The sequence below is a fragment of the Dryobates pubescens genome, chromosome 6, assembly GCF_014839835.1.
Source record: "Dryobates pubescens isolate bDryPub1 chromosome 6, bDryPub1.pri, whole genome shotgun sequence".
Classification (NCBI taxonomy): Eukaryota; Metazoa; Chordata; class Aves; order Piciformes; family Picidae; genus Dryobates; species Dryobates pubescens.
The window spans coordinates 30131595-30150027 of NC_071617.1; the positions used below are offsets into that span (position 1 = coordinate 30131595).

The 18433-nt window shown below is 38.2% G+C and overlaps 1 protein-coding gene across 1 annotated transcript in view; it reads right to left on the bottom strand.

Moving 5' to 3' along the window:
* The window catches only part of GALNT2 (polypeptide N-acetylgalactosaminyltransferase 2), a 99512-nt gene that overhangs the window by 9598 nt on the left and 71481 nt on the right, over positions 1-18433 (bottom strand). The window contains exons 7-11 of the mRNA XM_054162246.1: positions 17907-18028; positions 12083-12170; positions 8314-8401; positions 7654-7757; positions 2989-3115 (exon numbers count right to left, since the gene is read on the bottom strand). Of these exons, the coding sequence (XP_054018221.1) occupies positions 2989-3115; positions 7654-7757; positions 8314-8401; positions 12083-12170; positions 17907-18028 (529 nt within the window). The remainder of the gene's footprint in view (positions 1-2988; positions 3116-7653; positions 7758-8313; positions 8402-12082; positions 12171-17906; positions 18029-18433) is intronic.

The window sequence follows — 18433 nt, forward strand, 5'->3', positions numbered from 1 at the left end:
CAACTGCCATGCTCTGAAGCTTGTTTTACATTTGGTAGTAAATTCCTCTTGAAGCAACTAGAGTAAATTCAGTCTGCCAGTAACAACTTCAATAGACGCAAACAGTCAAGATAAAGCAAATTCTTGCAGGCTGCCGAGGAAAGCAGGCACAGGGCAGGCCTCCATCTTTTTTGTTTGTTTATGGAGTGGCTTTTCCTTGCAAAGATTCTCTTTTTTTTTTGTTTTGATTTTTTTTTGTCAGCAAAACCCCATTCAATCCAGATTAGAGAGCTATTCCAGTTTATCTTCACTCAGGTATTTCTGAGTGTCAGCCAGCTACTCAGCACCTGCCCACTCTTTCTTGCTCAGCAACCAGCTTGGCTGCCCACAGGTCAAATACATTTTGGTGGTGAAGAACTATTTTGTTTGCCAGGGTTTAACGACTCCAAAGGCACTTTCAAAGCTAGAATGCATGCCTGCATCATGTGTTTCTCCATACTCAAGGGCTGAACAGTTCAGGTTTAGGGGGACAAATACAGAAACTGAGTAGATGCACTGTCCAAACTAGCAAGATCCCAAAGAAGAGAGGGTGCTGAGGAACACAGCATAGGGTGCACTACACGTTTAATGCTGAGCCACAGTCAATGAAACCTAGCACTGAGTGATCAGAGCTAGCTTTGTATGGAGTAGACTGGGGTCTGCAATGTTTACTAATTTGAAGTAGCATATGAAGGTGGTCATACTAATCTAACAAATGCTGCCAGACACAAGCTGTGTCTGCCTATACCAGATAGCCAGCACATGGTCTCCCATTCTCATTAAACGGGACTCAGTCTCTCATCCAGAATCACCAACTTGTGTTGGCTGCCAAAAGGCAGTGCATACTGACTAGTCAGCTAAAACCAGGATGCTTACCCAGAGCTCTCCTGATCATAGTCAAGGGACAGAGGATGGTATAAGCTAACAAGTCCTGACCAGAGGATAAACACAGATTCCACACACCAAGTTTCTTGGCACCACGATCCAACATGTATCTGATAACACCTGTCTTATGAGAGTATCCCACTGTCTTAGGTTTCTCATTCTTTCCTTGTTAAAATTTGAAGACATTTTGTTATATTACTCTGTACCTAAGAAAACTGAGAAGGAAACCTTCAAATATACAGTAAATTGCCAATTCCACTTTTAAGTGATATGCAAGTTTTCTAGGTCAATTCAAAATGAATTCCCATGAAACAGACTTTTTTTTAATAGCATTTCCAAACTTGAGACAGCTAGGACAGCTAAGGCTGCAGGTGATAAACCACTTGCAGAGAAAGTTAGATGTCTACAGGGAAGCAAGCACCCCTGACACTAGTTTGCAGGCTTCAGCTGTCTTTGCTATTCAAGTACAGATGGGATCTCCTTTCAAAATAATTCTGAACAGAAATTACTGGAAAACACAATGTGACTTCAAAAAAACCTGCCATGATAATTGTCAGCACATTTGAGTGATAAAATCATGATGATGGATTGACTTCACAACAAAATCCAAAAGCTCTAATCCCACTGCAAATGCAGAATCTTCAGCCGATGCACTTCCCATGTCACTGTATTCCTGCATGCATACTGCCACAGCTTGTTCCTACTTTTCACTTGAGCTCTCTTTAGGCAGCTGTTCACATCAAATGAGAGGCAGCATCTTAGCAACAACCAAAAGATGGAAAAGCTGCAGAAGAGTTGGGAAACTGCACAATTTATGTATTTATTTTTATTAACTATGCTCTTTGTTATGATATTGTATTTTTAAAGACTTCTGAGAACTGAAACAGTTGCATCCTAAGCCTACCTACTGATGAACACTACAAGTACTGGAATACAGATGTGATATATTAAAAACGGATATTTCATTGCTAGCATTTGTTTTCCTAGAAGTACTATTATTAATTTTCCACTGTAGCGTAAAAAACAGATCTCAAAGAACAGAGGACCAGCAAAATCCCTACTATAAATACTGAATAGAACAGGACAGTAACTTCATTTCAGCAGACTGTTAAATTAACTAGAGTCATCTTGGTGGTATAACAAGAGTGGAAGAGAAGAATTACACTCTAAGGAGGTGTCTCAGTCTATGATAAAACACAAATCCAACTACATTGGTAGCTTAGAACATTTGAAGAATTTAAGGACACCTGCACTCTATGTGTTGCTTCATGTCAAGTAACTCTTAACCCATAGAACCTTTAGCTGAGACATGTACTACTATAGCTCCCTGAGCATCAAGTTCAATTATCTAAACCTAAACCTACACAATTCTTCTGTTGCAACTGATAAAGTGTCTTGATCAAAACGTCCACCACAGACTTGTGCCATACCTTTAACCACATTACTTAAACACTATGGACACAAACCAGAATTGCTTTTCTTATTCTATAGAGGAGAGTTTCAGCTACTGCTGTACATTGTATCAACAGTAAAATTAATCTAAGCTCTTAATGCTGCCATATTCTTAGGTCTATAGAAAAAACATTTTTAAAGATAGAACAGCAAAGGCAAATATGATCTAGAACCAAGCTGCCCACAAGCTGGCACAAATGCCAGAATCAGGCTACATAATCGTTTGCTTATCACATTGAGCAAAACATATTTATAACTCAGTGCATTCTGGCTCTTACTGAATGATAAAACTGTTTCTGTAAAATGAAGATTTATGAGATGGTCCTGAAAATAAAGCCTTCCTTAAAACCAAATAAACACAAAGTTCTCAAAAGTGGCAGGATGCCAAGCTAAGCATTTCTTTCTTTATCCAGATTCTCAGGCTGTGCCTACTAGAAGTTCCCTCTTTTCAACTCAGGTTCTTCTTTCAGTCCGTGTATTTGCCTAAAAGTCATGAATTTCCTTTTAACTACTATTTTTCATGCTAGATAATATTGTAAATATTACTGAGGAAAAGATCCTTGAAGTTACTGCCACCTGCTGATTGTCTGAAGAAATCCCAAACATTGCTATGCAGCTGAAGACTTAAGTTACCTTGCAAACACAGTACCACTGCCACCGGGAAATGTGTAAGGATGCTGCTTGCGGAATACATGACCCACTCTGCTGCAAGGGATGATTTCTAGGCTCCCACCACATTGCCAAACTCTGAATGAGATCTCTGAAATAAAAACATGAGTCAAAGACCAGTATCACAAAATACTGTAATTCTGGAGTGTGCTATTTACAAAAGGCTTTCAGTGATTATTGCTGAGAAGATAACGAGACTGTTTTATGACAAATTTTAGGATAAGGAAAAAAGCATATCTAAGCATTTGCTGTCCTCTCAACTTGGGAGAAATAGGTCTTCTCTCTGAGGTTACCAGCAGTCCCCAAGATCATAAACCACACTGCTATTTTATACAGCAAATTAAGTCTGTATGTACTATTAGCGTGCTTTAGGTAAAGAGCAGGCAACAGTGGATACAGATAAATTAATAATCTAGCCTGCAATAAAAATTTTCAGCTACAGATGAAATAGCACAGTGGGGAAAAAAAAGTAAAAATCAAGGCATGATAAAACAATCAACAGGTTTGAGTTGCTAACATATTATAGCAGGTAACCAAATGCTGCCCAACACTGGAAGGAGTTCTATCAAGTCAGTCTTGATTTGAAGACAGACTTAATAAAGATGAAACTTCTGTGAAGTGAAGGTTATGGACAGTAGACTTATTAGCCAATCTTTTGAGCTGACCCAAGTAGTGAGGACAAGATCTAGTAATGTTCATGCATCTGTCTCAACTTAGACCTTTGATAGATGAAGTGACCTAGTGCTGATAGAGAACTTTTCCTCATTCGTTCCAAAAAACCACAGTAATAAGGATGCCTCCAGTAGCACTACTTCAGTTTTGATGAGTCTCCCTTTTATCCAGCAGGTGCTCCAGTTACTGGGTGCTATCCTTAGTTTAAGTCTCTCCATAATCATTCAGTATCTTTCCACAGATTTAAACAAAAAACCCCAAACAACAATACTAATTCAAAGTCAGTGTCTAGCTTTTATGACCGACACAGTGTCACTCCTTTCCCCATAAGCCTTCCTTCCATGTGCACAAAATACATCACAAAGATTTGTTTAAAAAGGGTAAACAAAACCAACACAACCAACCCAACCCCAAAGCAACAATAAAGGAACCCCAGCCAGTTAAACAAATGTGGGGGTAGGAATAGTTAAAAGCAAACAAACTAATCACAAAAACCCACCACCACAAAAACCAACAAAAAGCCCCCAAGTTTAGAGAACATGTCTTCTTGATGGTCTGTCTGGAGGGGGGTAAAAAAGAGCCTTTCTTCTGAGTGGTCTAAGCTTTTACAAAGACCATTTTCTGCTTGTTTTATTCCCATCATAAATGCAGTTGCATTGCAGCCAATGAGGAATATTCATGAATCCTAGACAGTCAACATAGTCCAATCTATAAATCAATCATCCTCCAAAATATTAATGGCATTACTATCTTTGCCAGCAACTTGGTCTTGATTTTCCAGTTGAATTAACGTGGGACAATAGGCAAAAGTAATTTTTAAAGCAACTGAACATTATGTTTTCTCCGTACAATTTTCACAGCACTGTCTTATACCTCCTATTTCTAGCACAGAATGTAAAAATAAAAAGACAATCTCCATAAAGGACTGGTTACTGCTTCTATTGAACAAGCCAATAATAAATGCACTTCTGTTTCTACCAGAACAAATTACACAGAGAAGACTTCAGCCTTTCCCATGTCTATCTCAAATTTGGTGGCATACTGCTCGAATTGTGAAAGCAGAAGAGTTATAGTTTTATTCTACCACTTTGAAGCATTATTTATGTAGTTTTGCTAGGAAGTCCACAGAGTTGCATGTCCAGCATAGAGGGATGCTGCACTCAGTGAGGACAGCCTAGTGAAAGAAGACAGGGAGATATGATCAAAGATAAAGGCTTTTCCACTCGACAAGAAAGTGCAGACTAAATCAGTAAGATAGTTTCAGAAATCTAGCATGACAAAGTATTAGGAAATGCACACCTCTGAAATGAGGTAAAGTGAGATTCTGACTAAAAAAAAATAGAGGTCAATGCAGTGTGGCTAAAGCTCTTCCTTATTTAAATGATTTACCTGGAGGTTCAATCCAAAACGCCACTCATCTATGTATGTAGGCACTGCAAAAATACTTTTATTTTAGAAGCAATTTAGAAATAACTTGTGTCAGCTTTTTTCATTATTCATAGCTTCCCCTACTGTATACATGAGTCTTATTCATTCTCCCTCCATAAATTCCCAGAAAAGTAAATCTACATATATACTTCCTGGAACCTTACATTCTGAAGAATGGGGGGGGAGGGAAAATGCAAAATGGCTGTAGGAAGACAGCACAGGACTAGTACATTTAAAAAATGAATGTAAAGCAACTAAAACTTTAAAAACCCTCAAACTCCATGAAGACTTTTTTTTTTTTGCTGTACTCAAGCAGTGCAAGAAAAAAAATGCTGCTCCTGTAACAATTTGTTTTTTCCTTAAAAAGCCGTAAAGAGCACCAACATTCTTCAGTCATGTGAGATTGTTACACCTCTCAATAACAGATTTTCACTTTTTATTGTAGTCTGCATTAGTACAGAAGACAGGGAATGCCTTACTCTCTCCCTAATTTTAGCAAAATTATGAAGAAAACTCCAGGTTTTCAAATTAGATGCAAAACTTCTACAGGTCCAATCCTCCTATGCTTATCATACTGCACTGTAAAGATTCTCTGAATTAAAGTTTGCAAATTCAAGACAGAACAGAGCCAGATTGTTATTTTGTACAGCAAGCATGTGGTATCAGTCACATTTACCACTGCATCTCCACAGTAAGAGCTGCCTCTTAGCCCATTTAGGTAAAACTCTGCAGGACCACCTTGACATCTGTAAAGCTGGGACACTACCATTGTGAACAAAATCTCATGTAACAGCTGCTTTGTACATGCTTGAGGGAAAAATGTTACAGCTTATAAAGTATAATGTATAGAATTATTTTTCAAGTCCATATAGCAAGTCATTTGCATGTAACATCCAGCTGCTGATCCAGAGATAGACTTGAGAGCAGAGGCCTGATGAGTGTGTGTGTTGAATTTTAACCCGCACGTTGCAGATTGGTCCATGAGTCATTTATTGCCCATTAAATTGTACACCAGGTGATCCTTATTCACCTTCAATAAGCCTGGCAGCCATAAGCATTTGCTGTACTGAGTGATGTAGGCTTTTCAGAGAGCAAAAGCACCCCCAAGTCTCTATCTCCTTCCCATGGAGGTGGGGGAACTGAATGCACCAGGAACAACGTGAACAGCTTTTTGCATGCACTTTCCTCACCTTGAGTAAGGAGCTGCTGCTTGTGCCCTTTACTGCTATCAAAGCCTCAATTATCAAAGCATAAAAGCAGCTGCTAAATTTTCAGAGAAAGTCACTCAAGTACATGGTAGAAGTTAATCAAATATTTAAGTGCTCTAGAAGCAAAATGTTTCAGAGTGAATGCAAGTACTGCTGTAGGGAGTTTATCCAATATTTTTCCAGAACATTTAAAAAAAGAAAAATTACACTATTCATACTAATACAATTTAGCAATATACAGCCAAAATACTAAGAAAAGAGAAATTGGTCAAAATATTTAAGAAGTTTCTTTGTGGACTGCATACAAAGGTCAGAGACTGGACTGTACAGACGGGTCTTCCACTCCAAGCTCCTCACAGAAGTGTTAAAGATTTGGTTACTGTGCCGCCATACTTAGTGTGCTGTATGTAGCAGGCATTTCCTTGTAGACCAAGCATATGCTCAATGCATAGGCATATTTCAGTAACTGAAAATCCAGATTTTTACCAGTTTAAGGTATTTTAGGATTTTGCAGCTAGCACGTGCAGCAGAGAAGTTTCTATCTTTAGAACTGGTTCCAACACACACTATTTAGAATGTTTGAGATACAGCTCCTCCCTAAAAAGAATAAATATTAATTAATAACAGATTGGAAGTCTTGAAGCTGTAGAGTTCTGAGCCTCCCAAATCTTTGTTTCAACACAAGTGTATAGATCTTAATTGGAGGAAAGCTGTACAATACTGTAATGCAAACAGCAAAGCCCCGCCAAGCCAGACCTAAGCAGCAAGTCGAAGAAGAAAAGGATAAAGTACACATTTATCAGCCCTTCCTCCCTGTTCCCTAAATCCCATTCACTTAAACATCTGAAAATAAGGAATTACAGGAAAAATTACTTCTCAGATATAATTGTTTCATAGGGCTTACTTATCATAAGAGATTTCAGCAACATCCTAAAACATGCCTTAAAACATCTTTAAATTGCCAGCATTTAGGCATTACTCTATTTCAATCAATAACTTCAGATGAGGATTTGTCTTTCAAGCAGGAAAGCATTTTTGAAAGCAATTGCCTATCCACACCCTATAATTTTATCAGGCAACTTCCACTGCAAAGAAATTCACTGCTTAATGAATAAGTATTTCTATTCTCTCATGTTTACATGTAATTCTCTCAATGAAATATTTTTTTTTTTGATTTTGCAAACAGCATGTGTGAAGTTTTGGCTTTACTTTTAACCTCCCTTGCACAGAACGTGGAAGACCACGACCCTGTGACAGTGAAGGCGGGCAATGGAACCTGCTTTCTTTCAAGATTAATCTGAAGGTAAAATAATATACATACCTAAGTTTTCTCCTCCCCAAACATCCATCATCATATCATACTTTCCTAGTTCTTCAAAGTATGATTTGTCCATCACAAATAGTCCACCAGCTATCATGGGTGTCCTAGACAGACAAGAAAATACAAATACTTACAGAATCATGAACTGAGAGGTAACTTTTATTTGCACCTCAAGGCTAATACCTCCTTGAATAAATCTGCAATGCTGTTAAACGCTTTTGCATCTATGTCTCCAAATGTTGTCTGTACCTATTTCTACAGGATGTGCAGTGCTCCAACCACCTTCTGAAGCGGATTTCCAAACCCCCATTTTTCGGCTCACAAGTTCCTTATGCACAGGATGGCAATTTGTGCCAAGAACGAAACATTACAACTGATGCTGTATTTTCAACCCTCAAAACGCACCAACTTTAAAATAAATTAAAAAAAACAGAAGTCACTCTAACAGTTAAATAGTCTGCTAGTGCTCTTTAAAGCATTTTCAACATATATATAATGTATTTCTGAGAGTCTCATAATGCTACATATATATGAATGAACTCTCAATATTACTGAAAGCTATAGTAAAGGTCTCCTTTCAGACTCTGAGAAGGCAATTTTTAAGTTACATCAGTTGCAAACTAAAATCTGTAAGAGGGAGAAGTGACAATGCAGACATACTTTATTGGAGCAACTGGATTTCCTTGCCGTGCTCTTCTTTGCTCTGGCGTCATGTAATCCCACTTGAACACTAGGTTCCAATCAAAGCCTTTGAGAAGAAAATAGTAGAGTACAATGTTAAAAAGACTGAGGTCATCATTCAACGTGTAGCAACACAATGTTGATTGAAAACATTCAGAACTGTAATTTAAATTAAAAGTTTTAACTTGCAGAAACTTTAGGGTAGGAAACAAACAAGGAGGATCCCGGATGAAAGGTAAAGACATTGACAGGACAATTTAATAAAAGTAATCTCAAATACAAAATAACTTTGATTTCTCATTTCCATCTATTACACAGAAGAAAGCCAGCCAAAGTGACAAAGTGAAAGCCTTATATAAGAATCCAATGTCTTACATCCTTACATCAAACAGAACATCATGTGAAGATCTTCCAGCCATTAAAATGCTACCAACAGCCTTTAGCATACAACTGCATTTCAACTCCTGCCAAATGATCACATGTTTGTAGTCATACAGGCTTTATGTTATACTCTTGGTGCTTCTCTAACAGTAGCAGTTCTCTATCATGAAGGTCACCACAGGTTAAATAGCTCCCACTTACTAACATTTATTCAACTTCCTTCTTTCCCACTGCATGCTTCTATCTGCAACATTTTTTTAACCTGAGGCAAGCACTAGAGCACCGATATCTTACTTCCCTTCTGTGTGTACACAGCAACAGTTGGTCTGGTTCTTTTGTGAGTTAAGCAGAGAAGCATATAAAGATGATCAGAACAGGTAGATCAATATGACACCTGCAGCAGCTTTCTACCTGACAATCATGTGAATTACCTCCTTGTTCAATGATACACTAAGACAAACGCCCTACAGGAAACACTTTCATAGCAGTTTTTGAGCTGGGTTATGCTCACAAGCATGAACACCTATTACATAACTACACAAGGTCCATAGCCCTCTCCCAGTACACCTAACAAATCAGCCTTCTACAGATTGCCTGCTGCCAAACACATTTAGATCCCATGAAGTCATGTAATGAGTAATTTCCAGATTTCTGGTGCACAGATGTCAATAGTTTTCTTTCTCCAGCACAAAAGATAAAGCAACTACTTTGTGGGGAAGTGGGGGAAAAGCTACAGTAAACAGACAGCAATTGTAGTCCTATAAACTGTCTCCCTGCATCTGTAAACTTGCATAGTAATGATTGATGAGGAGAGCTGAAAACTACAGTTTTCATTTTAACTCACAAGATACTTATCACACTCACACAATACAGACATTATCCTGAACAGCCTTTACAACATGCATGCCAACTCTCTCTCCATGTTTGAGTATTTCATGAAATAAAAGACTGTCTAACGGCTCCAAAACTCCAAGTATCAAACCACTAAAATGCCTACAATCAACAGTGCTGCAGCGCCTGAGAAGTAAAATGAGCTCAAATATTTCCATGCAGTTCAAGAACCACATTTCATCATACATACCCAGCAAAATTACTTGCATCTGGGAGAACTTGGGAAAAAACCAAACCCTAATGTTCTGCAGCAGAAGCAAGAGAGTTACACACACTGCAGTGAACACAAGGGGTCTCTTTTGGAACACAGCACTCGTACAAACTTGGAAGAAGCGCATAAATTGTCTACCCACAAAAACTGGTTTTCCAGCTCCATTTTCACTGACTCTGGGAAAAATGTGCACTCAATGAGATAATATCAGTATCTCTGTAAAAGGAGTGGTTTTAAATGCAAGTGCATATTCAATATGAAATTCTACCCTGTGTAAGCGGCATCGCAGGCATACTCCAAATTATTAGATCTCAGTTAACTATGCTTTATTCCAATAATTAAGGGATTTCTCAGAGTAGCATAAACACTCTTGCAAATCCCCCCTCAAATAAACCCACAATTGTAATATGAAGTGCACAGATTTAGTATTGGCCAGACTTTGGAATGATTTCAGCCCTCTCCACTTCAAAACATTTGTAGCATTTGCTAGGCTGCTTGTCTTGTGTGATTAAGTCCTTTCAAAACAGACCAGGCAAAAATGCTGTCCCAGCTGTTTCAAGTCTCCATGCTTCAGACACACAGATACTGTATCTAAGGTTGAAAGCATAGTTTGGTTTCCAGGTTTAGACTTGGCCCCAGTGAAAGTGTCCCATGATGCCAAATGCTGTAGGGCCTCTAACATGGTAATCTGTCTTCTGAGCACTGAAAAGAAATAAGTTATTCACATTTCAACAGATATCAGAATAGCCTTAATGAGTGGTATGTGCAAAGTTTGTATTCTTAAGACAGAAAGAAAGGAAAAAAAAGGCAGCTTCTCACTCCTCTGTCTAAAAGTACAGAGACTCCATGTACTTAAAGGGGGAAAAAACAAAACAAAACAAGAAAACCCTATTGTTTATGAGGTGAGAAAATGAGCACTGGAGAAAAAAAAAAGACTGGGAAACTTAGTTCCAAAGACAAATGATGAAAAACAGTAACGAGGTAACAAGTTAAATGATCTCTTAATCTTCTCCCACTTCACTTGGGAAGAATTACAGAGCATGAACCCTGCAGGAGCCAGAGGTTTGAATGAAAGAATTCCTCCTCCTGCTGCTGACAACAATAAAAGCCACATAATGGTATAGGGATTTCCATACACGAGGTATAATGAATAGATTGGTTTTAATAGAGCTGGAATGCAGAGAATAGCACAGAACTATACATTAGCATATAGTGAATATACACACTGTAGGTGTTACGCCGAAGCATTAATTTAAAGGACATAGAACCTCTCACCTCCAGTTCATTGCATTTATTTTAGTTTACTAGGACAACACCTGGTGGCCAGTTAAGAGACTGAAAGAACAGGCATTAAAAAAAAAAAAAAATTTCATTGATTTCCTTTTTCACTCAAGAAGGTCCATTCAGAAGAAAGCTGAAACACTGTGGAAACAGCACTGTGTAATTTCTGTATCTTATGTCTTTATGAAGACGCTTTCTAGGGTTCCATTAAACAAAAAAGCAGGGGGCAGGGGAAGGGAGAGCAGAGGACAGCTATTTTAAATGCTAGGTTCTTGCTAACTGTGAAAAAAACCCTTCTCATGAGTACTGTTTTAGTGTGTGTGGTCACATTCTGCCTCTCTGGAAAGGAGAAGGGAGCTTTTTTTTTTCCTTCTTCATTTTTATTGAGGGCTTCAGAAGTCTTTTTACTATTTCCAGTCAACAGCTTACACAAGATAGACACAGTGAAACTGTACTACTTCTAAACTCAGTTTGACAGAGGAGTTTGTAACAACAAAGGTAAAAATAGCACAAATTTTCATGGCCACGTCTTACTCTTCACAATTCACAGCTAACAAAACCATTTAAATGATTCCAAAGCTGTCGGCTTTTTCGGAAGAAAAATTAAAGGCACTGTGTTGCTGATGGGCTTATCTAAAAAGAATCATAAGCTCTGACCATATGCTACTTCTGACATTTACACAGTCCTACATACATCGGAGCGAGTCTTGCACATTGGCAAAAGGTATCATAAACCGTTAAGAACTAGCAGAAGAAAGATGCACGTGTTTAAAGCAGAAGACAATAAGGCCAATTAAAATCCAAGCCTAGAAACAAGTGACCTACAGAAAAGTAGGCACGTGAAAGGGAAGAACAGTAAGTTAACTGTCCATTCCACAGCTGCAGCAATTATGAGTTTTGATACTTGATGCCTTTTTTTTTTTTTGAGGGGAAAACCAAAACAAAAATACCCCAAAACATCTGTATTCCAGTACAGTTACATACCGCCTTTTAAATCAGCTGACGCCCCCACATACTGGAAGTTGTCCATATTAATTACATCAATAATAGGAGACACAACTCTGGTCTTGTCCTAAAATAAATATTAGAAAGTAATATTGAAATGATGAAATCAATAAAGAAAGATTCAGGCAGGAATGAGATGTTGAACAGTTCAGCAGGATTTCATTAGCACACCTCCCCCAGCTCCCCCCCTTACTTCAACTTATGTCTCTGAATAGCTGATGCTGTGAATAGCATTGCTCTGCAGCGCTTCAGAAAGCAGAAACCACACTATATAGCTAGGAATCCTCTTTCTATTTTAGGCCACTTACATTCCAGTAATCCCCCCCTTTTAACTTGCTTTTGAAGAAAGCATCAAACTTGTAGTTCTAAGGCAATGGAGCAAACAGCACTTCCATTGTTACTCTTTAAAACCAGAGCAAAGGAAAAAAGCATCCAGGCAATTCATATTTTCCACAGCAAATCTGTAGCTACACAGTGTACTGTGTTCCTATTTTTTCACCCTTTAAACATGCAGACCTTTCTGCAATCACATAAGTTTTAGGTTGATGTTAACCCATCTCACACGTGAATAATCACACTTCACAATCACATACTTAGATGAGGAGAGCTTAAAAACACCTCAAACTAATGGATGCTATCCTTCTCCAACACACAAGATTCCAGGGGCAGATACCACATTTCCTCTGTCCAGCCACAGTCTTGTATACTACTGTGAGCAATGCTAATTACCTTAGCTGAACTACTTTGACAAAAACATTAAGAAAAAAATAAATCTCTCCACCAACTCCTCATACATCATCCAGCAGGTTCACTGTATTCAGTACTCTGAAAAACATCTAATATTAGAATACCATTGTTAGGCCAGTCTGTCTCCGTGACTTATTGGGGGAGAGTCACATTTACACACTGAAACATAAGTTCTATGGTAATTTGATGGAACATTTTGCTTGAGTTCAAAATAAGAGCTCCACAATTTAACATCATTCAGAGATCACAGAACTTCAGAATCATGTCTCACCACATCTGTAAACTGAACAAAACCCAAAAAACAAAGCACCACCAAAAAAAACCCCAAACCTTTAATAAATAGGAGATATTTTGGTAATGGTTAGAGAAAATCAGGACTCATGGTTAAAAAAGAACACACACAAACATACTAAACTAAACATCTCCATTTCAAGAACTTATTTCATAAGTGTATCTTCAAACACCCATACATGGCATTCTAAACAGCAGATCAACAACGCATCCCCCTTGCTAATCAGTGCTACACAGAACAGACTGGAACCAAGCAAACAGGAGAAAAGCTGGAGTTCATGATTAAAGACTTAAAAGCAACTCCTACTCAAATGCTTGTCCAATAAGGACATTAGATGCCTGTTTTCATTTACTGAATCCTAACTATTTAATTTGTGCTGATTTTAATAAGGCCTAATTACATAGTTGGCATTTACTAGGTCATTCTGCCTGAGCAAGCAAAAGGTCACTAACTTCTGTATCAGCCAAAAGCAGAATCAAATGAACCCAAGAATCCAAGGTGAAGACCAAGCTAAAAGTTGAAGACTTATTACTGATTTCTACATACCTTTTAAGTATCAGTGCAGCTATACCAACTACACCAAATATCTGTTTTTATGAGGGATGTAAGAGAACTACCTAATCAAGTCCCCTACTAAGTACTAATTAGCTTAGCCTAAATCAAACTAGAAACACAGATGAAAAACCAGCAACTGCCCTACTACCCCACTGATCACATCTTCAGCTCCTATTTCTGTTAGCTGTAGTCTCAAGACAATGATAAAATAGAATAAACTGGAAAAGACCTTTGAGATCATCAAGTCCAACCTATCATCCAATACTACCTAATCAACTAAACCATGGCACCAAGCGCCCCATCCAGTCTCCTCTTAAACACCTCCAGTGATGGTGACTCCACCACCTCCCTGGGCAGCACATTCCAATGGACAATCTCTCTTTCTGTGAAGAACTTCTTCCTAACGTCCAGCCTAAACCTCCCTGTTTGTAATAGCAAGCACACAGGTTTACTAACTATGTTGTATTTGGGACGCAATGAGGATTTCACCTTCACTTCAAAACACTATTTTTGTGTGCCCTCCTACACCACTAATGCATTTCAGGTGCACCCATGACCTTATTTTAGGCATTCTATATACAGTGACAAAGTCAAACAACTCCTTTATTTGAAGGCTAACGAGACAGAAGATACCCAGTCTACCCATGTTCACAATATACCAGTCAGCATGAAACACAAAAATGAAACCACTCTTCCTTTCTTTATCCCTTTTCTTTAGCTGAAACAGAGCCAGCTTATACATCTACATCCATCAACCTTTTCTGCAAATATGTGTATTTTCTCAAATGGTTCTACTTGGCACAGTTGAACCTGGTGGTAAAAGCTGCCCAAGTTATGAGGTATCACAGTAAGTAGAGTATCAGCTAGGCTTTAACTTCTCTCCACTGTGCAGGGTAAGCCGGTAACATTATCTCTAGGCATTTGGGATTTCCTCATACTTTTACCAATGGTCTGATCAGTTCTTTCAATACCAGTGTGACACCTCACTAACACCACTTGCTACATTTAACATATTATTTAAATAACTTCCAGTTATTTGGCACACACTGCTTCCCCCTCCTTCCTAAAAATCTCAGGACATTTCAAAGACTAACCTTTGCAACACTCTCTAAGAGAAAATATAAACATTTTCCTTTCAGCATTGTGCCAGTGAAAAATTGACTCATTATAGGTCACAAAAATCTGAGACATATGAAAAAGGAATCCACATCTCAATTCTTAATCTTAGTTCTTTCTTCCTTTTAAGACCTTCTTTATATAAAAATACCTTCCTAAAAATGAGACCAGATTTATGCTGAGCCCAGGCTATGCTATGCTAACAGATTGTTTTGGTTCTGTATCAGAATTTTCCTTTTTTTTTTTAATTTCTCCTCATATAAGTGAGGTATCATAAGAATAGAACAAAAAGATTATTTACTTGGCTTTTTCCATTTCCAGTATCTAAAGGCAGTTCATGAAATGCTAGCAGTTAATGTTTTCAAGTCTGTTTCACTTTTTCACTATGTTGACATTTTCTGGGGAATCAAAGGGTTAAGCTTCACTGGCTCCTTGTTTAATCTTCCTGAACCCAATGCACACACAAAAATCTAGTAGACAAATGATACCCTTAGGGAATCAGACAGAAAACCATTCTCTAGGAGGGAGCAAAGAGTGAGAAAAATATCTCAGCTCCAGGTTGCTCAGGTTTCTGTACATGTTCTGAAGTCTCAAACGCTCACCTTGTACGTTGCTTCTGCTTTAAGCCTTCGCTCAAATTGCCGAAGAAAAACCTCTAGCAAAGTCAGACTCCTCTAAGAACACTAAGCAAGCCTGGCTAATAGACAAGGATACTCTAGCTAGGAAATCCATCTCAAAGAAGAAAACCATTGGATGGATCAACCTTCAAATGAGGAGAAGAGCTTGATGCTTCAAATGCTCCTAACTCGAGTAAGATGTGAAAAGATGCAACTCTGCAAAGTGGATACAGCACAACGGTATTCTAGAACTGACTCAATTCAAACTGTCTCTTGGAAGCAATAGTTTTTTGTTTAACACACAGCTAATCCCCTAAAACTGGAATTAAATGTCAAGTGGGCAATTCTGAAAGAAAAGGAATAAATTAAAAATCCACACCTTCCAGCACAGGTAGAAGAGATGCAGCAGCAGCACATCAGAAATACTGCATTAATGCACAGTAGCTTTGACCTGAAAAAGTTACCTTCGAGGCCTGAGCAGATCAAAGTTCTCATCTATTCAGCTTCTTGTCGCTGAGACCACCAAGAAAATGCCTCCAATTAACATATGATCTGCACTGTGAGCAAAATCCATTCAAAGTAACAAAGACCAATCACACACTATCCACTGTGTGCACTACCCAGTGTAAACACACGGGTAGTAAACACTATCCATGCCTTAATTATTTGAACAATCAGAAAGCTTAGAAGCTGCTTTGTGAAACTTAACCCTGTTGGCTGGGAATCTTACAGGATGAAAGCAAACCAGAATTCCACACTTATTTAAAGATACATCAAGTTTCTAAGAATGGAAAACTCTATTCATAGCTGAAAACAATACAATGGCACACACAATTAGTGTGGAGCAGGAAACAATAGCAAGGAGCAAATTTTGTGGATCTAATAACTCGTGTGCTGCTATGAAGTGGCTGCTGCACAAAGTAAAGTATGCACCATAATACGTATCTCCCACCAAGTATATACCACATGTAATGGTGAATGTTCACCAAATTGTCAGCAATTCAATAAGAGGTTTTATATGCTGTTATGACTGAAAGGTAACACTTGATCATACCCACAAAAACGAAATGAGTACATCCTGAAAAAAAGGTCATAGACGAGAAAAGGATCAATGGTAAAATAGCTGTCGAACCAAAAGGGTTTTGTTGGCCAGACTACCATTTCTTTTCTGATTCCTTGAACAGGTAGATACATCAAACCATTTGCACAAAATCTTAAAAATAGTTCCCACATCATAGAATCCATTAGTGCTTTAGCTGCACTTCCTTCTGAGACGTATTTAATGCCTTCAAGTCTATTTTCCCAGTCAATAATTACACAGAAATTCCCCTAACCCTTCTGAGGCTACAAAACTTTACATGGGTACAGGCAGAAGGAAGCGGTATATTACTCACTGCTCAAGGGCTTCATAGGCTCTAGATACTTCAATAGTTTGAGCTGATTAGAGTTATTTATACTCCAAAGCAGGGTTTTAACTCCTGATAGGTCTTAAGGAACTTAGCATATTTCTGCAATATACATCATAGAACCAAACAGAATAAGGAAAAATCATTCATCAATTGATAGCTTCTCCACTGGCATATTAGCCTAGAATAGAATATAATTGACCAGGTTGGAAAAGACCTCTGAGATCACCGAGTCCAACCTATCATCCAACACTATCTAATCAACTAGACCATATTTTATATGTGATTTACTTCCCTTTTTGGGGTGAAATGGAAACAGAAGTGTGGAGCGGATAAGCAAACAACTGGGTATTAACAAGACAGGGTATGTTAGCAAAACCACCTTGACCAGCGGCACTTCAATAGAAAGCCTTTAGTGGAAGGGGAGTTTATCAGAAAGGGAACATAATTAGGAAAGAAAAGCCCTGATGTCTTGAGTGTTCCCTAGTGCTTTTCGGGATCACATCTGATCAGCTTTTTGCTCCAAATGAGTTCCTCCAGAGCAAGTTAATAAGTATAACCAACCCCAAGAGAAAAATAATATACTTTCACTCTCAATCCTCTCAGACAAAGCATCATTTTCATAGAAGCTGACAATCCACAGCCCCTACTAATTTCCATGAGAATACTGGTTTCACACCTCAATCTCTCTCCTATTATCCCACTGAATGTTAATGAGGCATAAACACTCACATAAACTAAATTACATTGAGATGACATTGGTTGAGGAGAACCTTACTTTGCTCTAAAGCTTTTCCGTACTTACTGAGGAGGTCCCTAAAGAATGAAAGCATCTTGTATTTGAATTGCTTGTAGAGATAATAACAAATATTCACATTTTATGATCCTGTTTTCACAGCTTAAATGAACAAAAAGTGGGGTTTAATCACAGAACACTCCAATCATCATCTCACTTCAGAGAAAAAGCTTCCGTAGAAAAATGCATAAAATTAATGCAGTATAAACCAGATGACTTTAAAATTTAAAAGCTACTCATTCAGGAAATTACTTTAAAAGAACTGTTTACTAACCTCAGCTACTCTTTCCAAAAGCGGTTCCAGCCAGTGCTCATTACATTCACAGTGACTGTCCAGGAAGGTCAGCACTTTCGCTTGTGCTGCATCTGCCCCTCTGACACGGGACCGCATCAAGCCTGAGAAGTAAAGGTGCAAAGTTCTAAATTCATACGGAGGAAAACAACCAACAGTAGCAAGAAACTACCACACTGCATTAGTCAAATTAAATTACAGTCAGACAGGATCAACACACAATTTTCATTATCACAATGAGATGCTAGTTAACAATTCAGTGAAGTGACTTCATACTACATGGCCCACAAGCTTCCAGCCTACTGCACCCTAGTCTACAGGTTTCAATCTGATTTAAGCAGAAGAATTAAAGTACCTTAGTATTACAGTGATACACAAGAACAGCTGGGTCTGCATTACAGTAAATGATAGTCATACTGATAAATATTACTCAAGTCTTGAAAAGAAATATAGAATAGACCAGACCAGGTTGGAAAAGACATTCAAGATCATCGCGTCCAACCTATTAT